Genomic DNA, 15,836 nt, shown 5'->3' with positions numbered 1-15,836 from the left:
CAACTTGCTTGCTATGGAAGGCCAACGTGATTAGTAAATTGAGTCAATAGACGGAGATGAACCCAATGTGAGATCGTTACAGTCGTTCATATGCATTTTGGAGACCGATATCTCTTGTCAAACCGCGTCCGCTATTCACACGTCATTGCCATTAAACCAGGACTCCCAGAAATTTAGAATTACATGAAGAACTCAAGAAAGTTGCATGCCTCAAAAAGCAGCGTCTAGCGCGCACTGCAGCAGACCTGCGAATCTCTATCCACGGATAGTTGAGTCAAAATCCAACCAGGCTTGTTCTAATAGCCTGTAGCGCCAGGCGCCTTTTCGTCCTTTCGTAGGCTGACTAGCAACTCTCGGAATCGCTCCTTGCCAGATCCAGAGGCACCTCCCTTGGCGCCCTTACCGCTGACATCCACCAACTTGGCGATTCGGTCCCAGCTGGTGCCACCAGAGACGGTGTCCTCTCGGCTTGCCAAGAACTCTTCGGCTTCCTTTCGTGTTTGCGCGATGCCCTTCTCCTTCTTGTTGTTGTAGTTCTCGTAGAAGTCATCGATGTTCTGCTGTGCCTCCTTGATGGTCTCTTCTCGCTGCGCAGCGAATTGTTCAGCGCGTTTGGCAATCTGGTTGTCACGGCGCTCCCGCCACTCCTTGACGACCTCGGGCTCTTCCTCTTCCTCAGCGAAAGCCTGATACCCGGAGTTGTAGCTCACGGAAGGTCCTCCTGTAATGGCGGTTCCACCGGAGACACCAGTACCCTGTTTGTTGAAGTCAGCTCCTCAATTCAAAGTGTCTAGGCAAACAACTCACAGCCTCAGGGTTAGTCAGGTCAGGGAACTGGGATTCGAAAGTGGACTGCTCGTTATTACCAGCGCCGCCGAGAAGGTCATCATCGTTACTAGCGAAGGCAGCAGCGTCATCGTTGGTCGCGAACTGGTCTGCATCATCTCCCAGAAGGGCCTTCTCGCGGGCGAGGAAATCATCGGTTGAGGGCTCAGCAGTAGGGTCCTTGATATCGGTTTGCGCTAGAAATACATCAGTGTTGGGTCCGCGCATTTCTTGTGTTGATGCACTTACCCCCGGAATCGAAGTCCTCGAGTGACGGGAAACGGTCGGCCATTTTGGAAGCGCAGATAATTAAAGATCAATACTGAGTGTGTGGATATCGAAAGGTGCGTAAATTCTATCGGATGAAGACGGGGGGAATATGGAAAGGTCTCGTTCAGATGCGAGGATTATCAGTTTACGCTGTTAGAATGTATGGTCCTCCTATTCAGTTACTGCCAAGTAGTAGGCTATCCTAGCTGATGAGGTGGATTCTGCCGGGCGGTGAAAGACACACAACAGCATGAGCTTGATGGAGTGGGTCAAGTGCATGCACTAAGGCCATGTAAATATGCACTTAGAAGCTATTTCCACTTTATCGGATGTTTCTTCTGGCCAACCTAGCTCTTGATCTATAAACTCTCCTTATTTTACCAAAGAAAACATTTCAGTCCATCACACATTCGAGTTACGTATCATTCTCGCTTTCGCAGCTTTATCTACAGGCGAACTGGATCGTACAAGGATCCGTGTTTGTGTTATTTGTGCGGAAACAAGTTAGCAGACTACGAACATTATTCCTGCAGGTAGCTGTAGTAGGCGTCGTTTCCACAGTGATACTACGGTAACAGCTACAAACCGGCTTCTAAATAATTGTCGCGACATCTGGTCCATAATCCTGCGCTTGCATTCGCTCTTGAAATTCGCTTTTCTTTGTTTGTTTCTCCTAACGAAGGCACCGTTGCTACCAAGATGGCTTACAACGATGACTCTGTGTTGGCGCGACTCTCGTCACTGAACGAAAGCCATGATAGCATCGCCACAGCTGCACAATGGATCATGTTCCATAGGTACGGTTTCTCCTTCATGCATCTCAAGAGATATGGTTGACAATTTCAGGCGCCATGCTGAGAGGACTGTACAGCTGTGGATGCAGCGCCTCAAAGACTCTTCCAGCACAAAACGATTAAGTTTGATTTATCTCGCCAACGGTATGTTTGTCTGTCAGCTGTGATGGGCTTTACTGATTACAGATTCAGAGGTGGCCCAGCAGTCTAAAATCCGACACAAGGATGACTTTATTATCGCCTTCGCGCCGGTGATTGCTGAGGCTGTTTCCGTCGCTTATAAGGGAGCACCCGCAGAGCTGCAGGCGAAATTGAAACGCGTTATAGACGTTTGGAGAGATCGCTCGATCTTTGAAGCGCCAATTCAATCCGCAATCGACGCCCGGATTGGAGGTGAGTACCTGCACAGGTTCAAACAGCTGGTGACTGACCTTTCATTCAGATATCGACAAGTCCCGGGGTATGTCCAAGCCCGGATTTGGCGGCTCTCCATTCGGTAGTACTAGCACTGCCACTTCTATTCCATCTGAATTTGCGCCTCTGGTCACTGCTCACCAGAAAGTAACCAAATTGAGCACTCCTCTCAAGGCCACGATCACATCAGCAGACCAAGAGTATGAGAAGCAAACTGACCCATCTACACCTGTTCCCTCTGCTCCAGTTTATGCAGCTCGGTTGAATGGCCTCCTCAAAACGTTGGCCAACGCTGAGAGTGCGGTTGCTGAGTGTGTAAAAGCAAGAGAAGGCCTCGTTTCCGGTCTGGAATCACTCCTCAACGCTAACCGTGCTGCATTGGAGGACGAGAGGTCCGCTGCGGCTCAGCTGACATCCCGAAAGGCTGAAATCGAAGACAAGAAGCACCAAGTTGAGGTTGGCATCATGAGAGCACTGGGCCCGGCGGACAGCAATGGTTCTCCAGGACAAGGAGACTCTTCAGTTACGCCCCCAGAGCCAGACAGACCAGAGATTGAGGCATTGACTCCACCGGCATTTGAACCATTCGAAGCACCCACCCCTGAGGCATTGACACCAGAGGGAGAGCCTGTTGCAGCTCCTTCTATATCTCCTGACCCTGTTCCTGCTGCTGCTACTACTACTTCTCAAGACAAAGAAGAAGAAGAAGAAGTACCCTCGTATCAGTCATTGCCAATCTCAACCAATGGGTCGAATAAGCGCCGCCGTGTCGACACTGAAGAATTTCCTGATCTAGGTGGAGATGATGGTATCGATGCTGACGTTGCTGAAATGCTGAAGGGACAGCCTCAATCGTAACCGGGTCATATGTTATCAACAAGTTGAGGGGTTATTTGGCTTGTCAGTTTGGGGCTTGCTAATATGTTATGTTCTTGCAAACAGTTCCGTTCAGGTTGGACGAATAGATTGCCAGGAACGATCGGCACATACAATACTAGTCTAGTGTATTATTAAGTATAGTGAATTATTTCGTCTTGTTGAGTAGATAGTGAGGGAATTAGTAGAGCAATACTGGTCGCAGTCTCGTGGTATTCAGAAGCGTCCAATCTGCTAACCATTATGCAACAGATGTTTATCGGCCATATAAGAATTGCTATAACGAACCTGAATAACTGAAGTGCTTCTCTTTCGGCCTGCGTGATTATGCAACCTTTCTAGACACAGTTGGAATTCGTCATGGCGCTCATGTTGGATCCGAGAGCATTCGGTTCAGTTCGGATCAATTGAGGCCGTATTCGCGTAGATCCGACCGAGGGATGCTGCACACAGCACAGCATGCACACCATCTTAACGCAAGGGTCCCACCCAAATTTTTTGAGCAATGGATCCATTGACTCGCCTGGGCTGGACTGGGCCGGACTGGACTTGACTGGGCTGTCGCAACTCGGAAGCTGAGAAATGCCGCTACGACAATGACGGCATCACAACCTCGACAACTTTGATTCCTTTTGTCAATGTCAACGCCTCTGTCAACTGCTTCACTACTGCTTCCTCACGGCTCGAGCCCCCTGCTTTTCCTCGAGCGATAATAGTGCCGCTCCTGAATATGCTACGCTGAGTGGGCGTCTGATCAATTCCTTCCCTACCGTCATCATGGTCTCGGGAGTAGCACGCCGTGTGCTGCTCCCACGCCTCGCCGAGCCCTCGCAAGTGTCTCTGGCTACATCGCGGTGTCAATTAGGAGCTTCGTTCTACAAGTCTGAGGCTCTATCCCTCCAGTCGAGGCTTTTCCACGCTTCCAGCACCCGTCAAGCCGCTCTGCCTCCGTTCTCAATCGCTACATTCCGGTCACCTGCAAATAATTCTCTACCTCGTAATCAGCTTTCCCTCGCGCACAGTCGACCCTCCCAGTTTGGTCACGTTTCGCACGCCTTGCGACAGTTCTCGACGGCACCTCGTCTATCCCAGGAAATACAGACCAAGGTCGAAGAAGGCGCCAAGAAGCCTGTCGAACTTGAAGCCAATCGAGCTATCGCCCAAGATGAGCACAAGCAAGAGTTTACCAAGAGTGAAAAGGCTGCTCGGGCAGCGCAGGTCAATCTGGCTGCTAAGCTCTCCAAGGAGGGAAAACAGGCTGGTAAGGCTGGTACGGATGAAATTGTGCGACTGATCAAGATTGCTCGCCCCGAAATCCGCTGGCTCGGTATCGCTTTTGTCTTTCTGGTAATCTCTTCTAGTGTCACCATGTTGATTCCCTTTTCTGTTGGCCGAATTTTGGATCTTGCTACCAAGGGCGAATCTGAGGATGTCCGTCTTTTTGGCTTGACGATGAACCAGTTCTTTTTTGGTTTGGGTACTGTCTTAACTATTGGAGCTATGGCCAACTTTGGTCGAGTCGTCCTTCTCCGAATTGTCGGCGAGCGCGTTGTCGCAAGACTTCGATCTCAGCTTTATCGGCGTACTTATGTCCAGGATGCTGAGTTTTTCGATGCAAACCGAGTGGGGGATCTTATTTCACGGCTCAGTTCCGATACAGTTATTGTTGGCAAGTCTGTGACGCAGAATCTCAGTGATGGTCTTCGCGCCCTCTTTAGTGGAGGTGCAGGTTTTGCTATCATGGTCTGGACAAGCCCCAAATTGACTGGTCTTTTGCTGCTTATGTTTCCTCCTATCGCAGTCGGAGCTTTCATCTACGGTCGCGCTATTCGAAATGTCAGCAGGTCGATTCAGAAGAACTTGGGTACTCTGACCAAGATCGCCGAGGAACGACTTGGTAACGTCAAGACCAGTCAAGCGTTTGTCGGTGAAGTGCAGGAAATAGGTCGCTACAACAATCAAATTCGGAAGATTTTTGCTCTTGGCAAGAAAGAGTCGCTTATTGCTGCCACCTTCTTTGCTTCGACTGGTTGGGCTGGTAACATGACCATTCTCGCGATGCTCGTCGTTGGAGGTGGCTTCGTACGCAGCGGGGCCATGTCACTTGGAGATCTCACCTCATTCATGATGTACACAGCTTTCGCAGGTTCAAGCTTGTTTGGTTTGTCAGGTTTCTACTCAGAGCTTATGAAAGGAGTTGGTGCCGCGAGCCGACTCTTCGAGCTCCAGGATCGCAAACCAGGAATTCCACAAACAGTCGGTGTTCGAGTCAAATCAGCACAGGGCCCCATCAAGTTCACAGATGTCAGCTTCGCTTATCCTACTCGACCTGCTGTCAAAATCTTTAACGGACTGGACTTCGAAATTCCTTCAGGCAGCAATGTCTGTGTCGTTGGCCCTTCAGGAGGTGGCAAATCAACAGTAGCATCCTTACTATTGAGATTCTACAATCCTACGTCGGGAACTATCACCATCAATGGCCAGGACATTTCTGGAATGAACGTCAAGTCTCTACGAAGGAGGATAGGTATGGTTTCTCAAGAACCTGTTCTCTTCTCTGGAACTATCGCCGAGAACATTGCCTATGGAAAGCCTCAGGCCAGCCGTTTCGATATCATTTCTGCCGCTCGACGAGCCAACTGCAACTTCATCAGCGATCTGCCTGACGGTTTAGAAACCCAGGTTGGTGCTCGAGGCTCTCAGCTCTCTGGGGGTCAAAAGCAGAGAATCGCCATCGCACGAGCTCTTCTTAAAGACCCTGATATCCTGATTCTCGACGAGGCTACATCGGCGCTAGATGCTGAGTCCGAGACTCTTGTCAATGAGGCTTTGGCTGGCCTCCTACGTGGCCGCAACACCACTATTTCTATCGCCCATCGTCTCTCTACTATCAAAAGATCAGACCAAATCATCGTTCTCAACAGCGAGGGTAAAGTCGCCGAGATCGGCAGCTACAAGCAGCTCGCCTCTGATAAGGATAGCGCATTTAGCAAGCTCATGGAGTGGCAGATGAGCGGCGGTGAGGTTTCCAAGGATGGTGGCTCGACTGCTTCCCGGGCACATATAACAGAGGCCGAGGAGCTCGAGGATGACCTAGAAAGGGACGATGAGGAGGAGAATCTTGAGCACGAAGAAGAGAGCAGGGACGCAAAGAATGAGGAGAAGCGTTCTTGAATTCGGTCGGATGGCATAGAGCAGGCAAACTTTCCCAGAAGATGTAATACGGTCAGGGGACACAGTAAGGCGAAAGATTAGACGAATCATGTACACTATATATCCCGATATCTATGTCTGAGTCTCTATGACAGGCAATTGTCCTATCAGCAGCTACAAAGAGAACTCCACTCGACATGTATCTTATTTCATTGGCGTCGGTCTGGACTGGTTATTTAATCCCCAAAAATGGAAAATACGGGTGGTAGGGGTAGGGGTATGGACAGCCGTATAAAGAAAAGAATCTCGAGTTTATCAACTTTGTGGCGTACAAGAATAAGAAGGCCATCTCTATTCTAGCCGATGTGTATTGCCTCGGGTCAACTCCATACCTTAGGCATATACCAATCATTACGCTCGCATATTTAAATCCAAAATTCATGTATACTTTTCATAACAAGAACCTGTCTGAACTCGTGTAGACTGATGGATGCATCGTACAACTGTTGCGAATTCGAGTCAGGCAATTTCCACAATCGAGCAGCTATAGAAGTAAAAACGAAGCCAGATTGTCCTTGTCGCGCCAACCAAGCCTCGTTGAGGTTAGGGAATAGAGACCAATAAGATCAACTAGACGTTAATAAGCTCTCGCTCGGTAACGGGTTTGTCACATGTGACCCAGTCTGGCTCAACCAAAAAGCATGACCATCTCAGCAAGGTCCTGACTGATCTCTTAAATAAATCTTGTTAGTACAAAAAAATAACATTTTGACATCTGAGTCGAAACCTACAACGACCAAGTTCCTTGTTGCTCACTAATATCCTGCCCTTGGAGTCGTTAAGCATCCGTCTCTCTTAAGCGCAATGTCGACCGAGACCGAGGGAACTTTCGAGCTGGCAGATGCCAGCTTGCATACCAAGACCTGGACTGTGAGTTTCAGAGGTGGTCAGCCTTAATAAGTAAGCAGAGGCTGATGCGTCAACAGCCCGAAGGTCCCATCAAAGCAAATTTGGTGCATGTCCATGGCTTCAGCGATCATGTCGATTGGTACAATGACGTATATCGAATCGTAGCCTCGCATGGCATACAAGTATTCGGCTTCGATCAAAGAGGTTGGGGCCGAAGCGTGAAGCAGCCCTCCGACAAGGGGAATACAGGCCCAACATCACGCGTCATTGCAGATATCGCCACTTTCATTGAGAGCAAATTGCCTTCGGATGTCCCGGTCTTTGTTCTGGGCCACTCTATGGGCGGCGGCGAGGTCATCACACTTGCTGCTGACCCTCAATATGCCAAACTCGTGAGCCAAGTGCGCGGCTGGCTGCTCGAGGCACCATTCATCGGATTCGCCCCCGAGGAAGTCCCAAGTTCGCTCAAGGTCTTTGCAGGGCGGCTAGCCGGTAAAATCCTTCCCAAGTTTCAGCTCAAACACGTACTCGATGTTGCCAACTTGACGCGAAGGCCAGAGGTAGCCAAGGGTTTCAAAGAAGATCCTCTGTGCCACGACACAGGGACACTCGAAGGGTTGGCCTCGCTCCTAGATCGCACAGGAGCTCTTCAGTCAGGTTCCGTGAGGCTGGGTAAAGAGGTCAGGTCGCTTTGGCTTGGCCATGGCGACCATGATAAAGCGTGCAGCTATCAAGCGGCCATAGATTTCGCACAGAAACAAGATATTGAGGACAAGACCATCAAGACGTACGTGGGAGGTTATCATGCGCTACATGTCGACCTGTGCCAGGAGGAATATGCCAAAGATATCACTGACTGGATCTTGGAGAGGAGCAGCCAAGACCAGAAACCGATCGAGGCCAAGCTATAGAGTAGTTATAGAGGATCTGTGGATGGGCGAGCATCACTGGTTTCAAGCTCTGTTGTTTTCGAGATGGCCAGTATCACTCGATATTGCGCAACTGTTTCCAGCTTTTTCCAGATAGCGAGACTACGGAGTATGTTAGCTATTAGTATTATAAGTCATGCTATGCTTTAGCTGGCTGCACATCATCACCCGACCACTTGTCTCTTGACAGGGTAAATGCGGCTATAGCTCGCAAACCAAAGCCAATAGATTAACTGCTTGATCAATAACTTCAGCTTCTGCAGTCTTGGCATCAATTCCTCAATGGAGATGCATGTGTCGGCGTGTCAAAGCGGGCCCTTGTTCCATATCCCAGCTCCGTAGACGCCCGAGAAACAGATGCTCTTAGAGGTTAGAAGCCACGGAACCCCGAAGCCAGCTCCGGCCGTTTCCTAGGCGTTTCGGGGCCGTATCTGAACTATAATTCAACGTCTCCCGCACTCGATTTCAACGTCTGCCTTCAACCGTCTTGTGTGAAACGATCCCCACGGCCTCGGAACCTCGCACATTGAATGACCCGGAAACGATGCTCCGTTGGGCTATTTCGGCTCGCGCGGGGAACTCGACTCACACTAACTCCAGTTGGCCTTCTGATAGCCCAGGGCGCTGACCATTGTAGCCAACAGACTCATGTGCTGTAGAGAGTGGAATGGATACACTCCCGTCCCCTAAGGTACCTATCAGTGTCCTTGAAATGGCAATCCACCAACAGAGGAAGGACAATCAAAGACGTTTCCTCTATGTTCCTACTCTTTTGGTGTGAGTCCACGTGGGAAGATGACTGGTTCAACAGTTAACTCCCACCGCAACTTATCAATCCTTTCACTATGCTTCTATTACATATCCATACTGATATCATTAACTCAAATTATTCAGTCACTGATGCAAGACTGGACGAGTGACTTGATCCTTTCTTGATCTTCCCGGCGATCACTCGATCTCATGTGTAGCTGACTCTTTACTATTGATGTGACTCTGGAGATCACCGCCGCCTGAGGTTCCTTTCTTGCTCTCCCATCTGCATTGATTGCTTACCCATCAGAACAGCTATCTTGCATTATCACAGGCATCGATATTGCTTACTCGATTCCCTGATATAATTCATCAAGAGACTAGTCACCCGAGCTGTCGCACTCTATCCCTTTCTTCATTAGTTGTGCATCATGACACCTGATAACAACAACCACGTCGTCCATCATCCACAGGCTGTTCACCTACGCTCTCTCGACCGTGCCCGCAGCAGTTCACGACATTCGACCACCCGCAATGGCTCGAGTACAGCTTTCGAGCCTGCGATGGCTGACGAGAATGAGACTATCGCTAGGAACGTATCTCATATGACTGATGTCGAGAGTCAACTCACCGCCACTGGTCGCCGACAGACCAGCTGCCTTGATCATGATCCATATGGCCTCTCCCGCGGGTACAAGACCGAGTCTGATCTGGAACAGATCAAGGCCAACACTTCACGGAAGCGCGATAGCCTCCCTGGCCGTAGATCTGTTCCCAGCAAGATGGGCCCCAAGGCAAAGGCTCGCAAGCTGCAGGGCTTCTACAAGAACCAAAATGCTGCCATTGATCGCATGCTCAAGTCTGTTGAGGAACATCGTGACGAAGCCCGCGACCAGCATGGCGAAGACCAACTCAAGTTTCGCATTGCTGTCTGGGGCTCTTTCGCGGCCAATGTTGCCTTGTCAGGAGTTCAGCTCTACGCTGCCATCTCTTCAAAATCTCTTTCTCTCTTTACCACCATGGCCGACTCCGTATTCGACCCTCTTAGTAACCTCACCCTCATTTTGTCGGCTCGAGCCATTCGCCATGTCGATTCTAGGCGTTTTCCTGCTGGTAAAGCTCGTCTCGAGACTGTAGGCAACATTGTCTTCTGCTTTCTCATGATCGCTGTCTCACTCATTATCATTGCTTTTGCTTGCCAAGAACTATCTAGGGGAGTCCAAGAGAAGGAATTCAAAATTGCTGCTGTTATGTCTGTCTGCTGTGCTTTCGCCACCAAGTTCGTACTCTTTCTCTACTGCTGGGCACTCAAGGACAAGTACAGCCAGATCAACATTCTATGGCAGGACCACCGCAACGACCTTTTTATCAATGGCTTTGGTATCTTGACTTCATGTGGTGGCGCGAAACTGAAATGGTGGATTGACCCTATGGGCGCTATCATTCTGTCTGTCCTCATCTCATGCATCTGGCTACACACCGCCTTTGGAGAATTTCTGCTCATCGTCGGAGTTACTGCATCTGTCGAAACGCAGCAGCTCATCACGTATGTATGTGTTACACATGATGACGCAGTTGTTGGCATCGATACCGTACGCGTGTATCACTCGGGTCCTCGCCTGATCGCCGAAGTGGACATTGTCATGGATCCGACACAAACACTTCAAGAAAGCCATGATATAGCAGAGGCGCTGCAGATCAAGCTGGAGGATCTGCCAGACATTGAGCGAGCATATGTCCACATTGATTACGAGACGACACACAAACCAGAACATGCATTTAAGAAGGATATGTAGGTCTAACTACAGAATGTGTTTCCAGAGGAGTTCTGGGCCACGAAAGGCATCCTGAGTGGCTGGGGAGGAGTTTGGAGTTTATGTAGTGAGACAACTGAGTTAAATGCCGTACTTGGGTACACGACTAAAGGACATTTGTTCGTAGGGGGCAGAAGGCGTGATGACGAGACCCAACGGGAAGCAGGGAGCGATGGTGCAAATCATATCTTAGTTGGTTCTTGGGGCAGAAGCAAAGCCTCATAATGCAACAGTGGCTCACGTGGACTATGCAGGCGAGAGCGTGTGATGCATATAAATCAAGCTGATAGCACGATTAAACTAGGTCGAGGCGAGCTAATGCAGATGCCGGCATTTCAGAGGCGCTAAGATCTGGGAACACACAAGGGGCACTTTTTTTTCTCTAGTAATTTCTATATGTCAAATTTGAGATATGAAGTGAAGTGAGACAAACTGGCATGAACGGTTTCTACTCGTCTCGCGTGTCTTTGTCCCGATCTTACAGATTGTCTCGGTGCGCCATGTCCGAGTGGCACACAGGCTGATCTGCAAGACAAGGTACTAAGGTAGTAAGTCACAGGAATCTACGTCACTTGTACAACTTTTTTCTTCGAGACTGGCATCTGGCACGGGCTGGGGAGATTTGAATGTCTTTATAATAGCTCAAGGGACGGGAAAGGGGTCCTGCGGCACGGACAGAGCGGGATTTTTCGCGCAGATAAACAATTCTTATGTTGAGCCTTTTAATATCTCAAGGGGACCAGCCTGGAATGGTTGAGATTACCTAGATGCACGTATCTCAACGGTGCGTCGCATACTCGCAGCAACTTACAAGGGGCAATATGTCCAGTTCGGGCTGTATGCAGAAGCCCGTTCCGAGTTCATCCCTGGAATTTTGATAATACGAGAATTGGAGATGTTGAAAAGCAGTAAGGAAACCTTGAGGTGTTATGCTTTGTGGATATCATCAGCTAAAAATGACCTGGCCAAGAAGTGATGAGGTCGAACCTACAGTTAGATACCTACATGAGAGCTAAGCTAACATACTAGGTAGCTCACAGCAATCCAATTCCATCATCATGCAGCCGTTGAAATTAGTGGCGATTCACTAGAGCCGCCACCAGCGGAAACCCGCCCCGAAATACGGAGATGCAATGTCCTGAGGTGGACGTCAGGCTGGGCAGGGAAACACCAAAACGGTCCCAGGTTCTGTGCAACGAATTGGAGGCTGTGAAACCTCAATTTCTTCTGTACGAACGTGGGGGGGCCATTCTGACAGTAATTGGATTACTTTTTATCCGGTGTTCGTACTGGAGTTGCCCTTGAATGGCAGAAAATAGAGTGAGTGTCTGGCCTCGGCGCTTCTAGAACTGCAAAGTTCCTCAGGGTCACTGTGGCTTGAAGTAGAGTTTAGTACCTGAAGGGTCAGACCCCGAGGACTCACTTTAGATGTAACTTGAACGAAAAGAATGAGATTTTTGTTGTTCTGGTTACTTGCTGTTCATGAACTGAGGTGCACCATGGTAAACGACCGGCCATCTCGGGTCAACCTACAGAGTAAAGGTCAAGAATCTCACTAGTAACTTTACAGCGAGCTGTTTTGACATTCATCCGTGCCCTGCCCGTTGATATGTAGGTAAGGTAGTGAGAGGTAGTGCCTCACAGGTGATGGATGTTTATGTGGGTACCTTAGTCCAAAAGCTAGGTAGGCGACCTGACCGACCCACAGGAGCTAAGGTACGGATACTTTCCATGGATTAGGTAGCAGGGCAGGTTCCCCCTCCAAAATCGTCCGGGGGCCATCATCGGATCATCACATCAATTGGGTCCATTGGATCTACGGATACCTCGAGTACCTCCCCAAATAGTGCTGTTGCTGCCATCCTCACGTCACGCCTGACTTTTTACTTCGCTCACCTCTACTCTCCTCTTCTGCCTCTCCTTCCCCTCCAACTCTATCCTAATCTTTTGGCTTCAGACAAAAGAGGGATACAGGTTACTGCACACTTTTGTATTGTTTCAGAACCTAGTGTACACTAAGGATACATACACTGCAGTACCTTACCTTGCGTATTCTGTCTGCACTAACGCACCGCATCCTTGCTAGATCCAAACGAGCTCTCTCTTCCTTTTTGCTGACTTGGACTTGGACCCCTCGACTCGACTCGACGAACGCGCCTCTGTAGATCGATCTCAATATTACGACTTCTCTAGAACCTTCATCCATGGGTTGCTGACCGACATTCTCATTTTGCTGTAGCTGACTTGGATGATCTGCGCCGAGGCTCGTCTAGAGCTGGTCAACTCCTGTCCTACATCGCCATGGCTGCTCAAGGTGCTGGAGAGCATGTTTATGCTACGGTTCGTCCTCTGCGTGTCTGATCTTGCCGGCATTGCCTTTCTAACTTGCAGATAGCTTCTTCTGAGCGATTCCTATCTTCCTGGTCCGTCAATTGACTCTGTCGCTCTCTGTGACCTCGACTAATTCTTCTTTAGGCGCACTCGTTCTCGCTCACTCTCTTCGCGATGCAGGAGCCAGTCGCAAGCTAGCAGTATTGGTCACACTCGATACCGTGTCCGCTGACTCCATTACGCAGCTCAAGGTAAGCCCTCCCGAGTGTCTGCCCGTCCTCGAACCACCCAATGCTGACACAATTGCCCCAGAGGGTCTACGACTACATCTTCCCTGTGCCGCGCATTCGTAATGACCACCCGGCCAATCTGTACCTAATGAACCGTGGCGACCTGCATTCAGCGTTTACCAAGATCAATCTATGGAGTCTCACACAGTTTTCCAAGGTTGTCTACATCGACGCTGATGTGGTAGCATATCGAGCTCCTGACGAGCTTTTCGACACGCCCCATCCATTCGCAGCTGCCCCGGACATCGGCTGGCCAGATCTTTTCAACACTGGCGTCATGGTTCTGGAACCCAATATGGGCGACTACTACGCTATGATTGCCATGGCTGAGAGGGGAATTTCGTTTGATGGCGCCGACCAAGGCCTCATCAACATGCATTTTGGTCAACGGTATCATCGATTGAGCTTCACTTACAACGTCACACCATCTGCACACTACCAATACGTCCCGGCGTATCGACACTTCCAATCAAGTATTAATATGGTGCATTTCATCGGATCCAACAAGCCATGGTTCACTGGTCGAGATGCCCCTTCTGGCAATAACCCCTTCAGTGAGATGATAGGCCGATGGTGGGCAGTCTACGATAGGCATTACCGACATCAAGTAAGCTCAATATTCCTGCAGGCATTGTTGTGTGTCTGACTCGTTTTCATAGGAATCTTCTGGCAATGCTTCTTCACCTACTCCATATGTCCAATATTTCACAAAGGGAGAATGGCACCCTCAGCTGGTCCACGCGCAGTCTTCTACCAGTGAACACCACCGCTCCGTTTCAGCTGAGGGAACGCATCATTCAGCTCCAGCTCACGAACACCATGCATCTTGGGAGGAGCAAGGCTCAGGACACCATCAATCAGAAGGATCTGGGCCCCATGAAGGATCGCACCATGATGGCAGATATCATGATGGGTCAGATTCTGGTTCGGCTCATCATGATCACCATCCTGCACCTCCTAGTGGTCGGCCGGTCTCTATTCCTGGGCATCACCATGAACAGCATCACGGACAACACGCTTCTGAACATCAGCACCATCACCACGAAGAACCAAAGAACGAGCCACCCCAGATTACAATGCATGATTGGGATGCTCAGAGGTAGGCATATCATCGTTGTAAATGCTGTGCTTGATTGAACATGAGACACTGACTTTGCCAGACATCCTCCTCCTGCTGATTCGAAACCCGAGGCTATGAACTTCCCTTCCACTCATTACGAAATGTCACGCGATACAGCCCCTTTTATCCCGCCTGAACGATACCCAAGTCCCCCAAAGAACATGTGGTATGAAGTACCAAAAGAGAAGCCAGCCCCACGATCAAAGCCAGCTCCAGAGATCTTTCCGTGGGAACGCAACCGACCTCGCCCAACCAGATCATTCCTTGGGGAACCAGAACTATCCGCGCCTGAACCAGAGCCCACACCTGCAGAGTCCGGCTCAGATCCCAGCACTGTGTCTACAACACAGCTTTCGGTGACAACTGAAGGTCTTACAGAGTCTTCTGAGGTGACAGCATCAGGATCTGGGGCGAAGAACGAGTCGAATGCATCTACTCCTATAGTGCAGATTACCCCATCAGACCCTTGGACGTCATACACACGCACAAACGCCTGGGATGAGGTGCCTGAGATCGAGCGGTACGTTGATCGCCTGCATGGTGGTCATCGACGTGGTAAGAGTTCGACCTCTACGATAGGGCGTGTGAAGAGCCCATCAACTGGCGCATGGAGGGACGATCGCAGCACCTTTAAGAACCGCGGCCTGAAACTCACCGATTTCCCGAGCGCTACAGAACGCCCCAGCTTGCCGGTCACACCGGCCCCAATTCATCGGCACTCGTTCTGGGCGGAAGACGACGGGGAACATGAGGACGAAGCAGCAAAGAAACTTCCTGAGGCTGAAGGCGTGCCTACGCAGTCTGACTGGGTATGTGTGCATGGGAGACGTTGGAGACCGACAGACTGCCTGTGCGAGGTGACTGACTTGGTGCTACATCACCAGGATCCGCTAGCACAGCTCCAGAAGCTTGCTAAGCAGCAATCGGATGCGTTGTTAAAGAAGCTCGGTGGCGAAGGAGACGAGGGTCGAGAAGGAGGAGTGAGTCGAGAGATTCCAACACGTTCATTACCCTTTGGTTCGGGTGATGCCAAGTCACCTACTTATGTCGCGCAGTCTGCTGCAGGTGTGCTCAGCCCACAGCCGGTAAAAGGCGAAAGGTCGGCAGGCATCTTGCGTGACATGAGCAGTGGCCGTCTCGAACCCGAATCAACTTCGCAATCGACTACGATTCCCGAGCCGAGCTATACCGGGCCTGGCGCTGCCTGGGAGAAGGATGAAGATATACCGCAATATGAGACACCCGTGCCACCTAAGGAGGAGGAGCTAGATGCTCTTAACGCATAGCAGGTCATCTGGGCACCAGCTAAGTCCATTGAACAAGGGAAAGTTACCGAAGGGTTTATCGTCTCCCACTACGAC

The 15,836-nt window shown here is 50.1% G+C and overlaps 6 protein-coding genes across 6 annotated transcripts; 5 read left to right on the top strand and 1 right to left on the bottom strand.

Annotated features, from left to right (window-relative positions):
* Positions 1-296: 296 nt before the first annotated feature.
* Positions 297-1,117, bottom strand: FPRO_11853 (uncharacterized protein; the record flags this gene model as incomplete). Its single annotated transcript, XM_031221374.1, has 3 exons — positions 297-755; positions 808-1,022; positions 1,075-1,117. The coding sequence occupies 3 exons, from the start codon at positions 1,115-1,117 to the stop codon at positions 297-299; spliced, it is 717 nt and encodes a 238-aa protein (XP_031086939.1).
* A 677-nt stretch (positions 1,118-1,794) lies between these two features.
* Positions 1,795-3,161, top strand: FPRO_11852 (related to RTT103 Regulator of Ty1 Transposition; the record flags this gene model as incomplete). Its single annotated transcript, XM_031221373.1, has 4 exons — positions 1,795-1,892; positions 1,942-2,033; positions 2,082-2,282; positions 2,332-3,161. 4 exons carry the CDS (start codon positions 1,795-1,797, stop codon positions 3,159-3,161), a joined length of 1,221 nt encoding a protein of 406 aa, XP_031086938.1.
* A 795-nt stretch (positions 3,162-3,956) lies between these two features.
* On the top strand, positions 3,957-6,353 carry FPRO_11851 (putative multidrug resistance protein 2; the record flags this gene model as incomplete). Its single annotated transcript, XM_031221372.1, has 1 exon — positions 3,957-6,353. One exon carries the CDS (start codon positions 3,957-3,959, stop codon positions 6,351-6,353), a length of 2,397 nt encoding a protein of 798 aa, XP_031086937.1.
* An 843-nt stretch (positions 6,354-7,196) lies between these two features.
* On the top strand, positions 7,197-8,152 carry FPRO_11850 (related to YJU3 Serine protease, localizes to lipid particles; the record flags this gene model as incomplete). The annotated part of the gene is made up of 2 exons (XM_031221371.1): positions 7,197-7,262; positions 7,319-8,152. The coding sequence occupies 2 exons, from the start codon at positions 7,197-7,199 to the stop codon at positions 8,150-8,152; spliced, it is 900 nt and encodes a 299-aa protein (XP_031086936.1).
* Positions 8,153-9,351: 1,199 nt separating this feature from the next.
* FPRO_11849 (uncharacterized protein) lies at positions 9,352-10,716 on the top strand (the record flags this gene model as incomplete). The annotated part of the gene is made up of 1 exon (XM_031221369.1): positions 9,352-10,716. The coding sequence occupies one exon, from the start codon at positions 9,352-9,354 to the stop codon at positions 10,714-10,716; it is 1,365 nt and encodes a 454-aa protein (XP_031086935.1).
* A 2,319-nt stretch (positions 10,717-13,035) lies between these two features.
* FPRO_11848 (uncharacterized protein) lies at positions 13,036-15,761 on the top strand (the record flags this gene model as incomplete). The annotated part of the gene is made up of 7 exons (XM_031221368.1): positions 13,036-13,074; positions 13,130-13,157; positions 13,210-13,316; positions 13,378-13,962; positions 14,015-14,454; positions 14,516-15,284; positions 15,360-15,761. 7 exons carry the CDS (start codon positions 13,036-13,038, stop codon positions 15,759-15,761), a joined length of 2,370 nt encoding a protein of 789 aa, XP_031086934.1.
* Between the last annotated feature and the right edge of the window lie 75 nt (positions 15,762-15,836).

The sequence above is a fragment of the Fusarium proliferatum genome, assembly GCF_900067095.1.
Source record: "Fusarium proliferatum ET1 genome assembly, contig: FPRO_scaffold010, whole genome shotgun sequence".
NCBI classification, from domain to species: Eukaryota; Fungi; Ascomycota; class Sordariomycetes; order Hypocreales; family Nectriaceae; genus Fusarium; species Fusarium proliferatum.
This window is presented reverse-complemented; position numbering and strand designations above follow the sequence as displayed.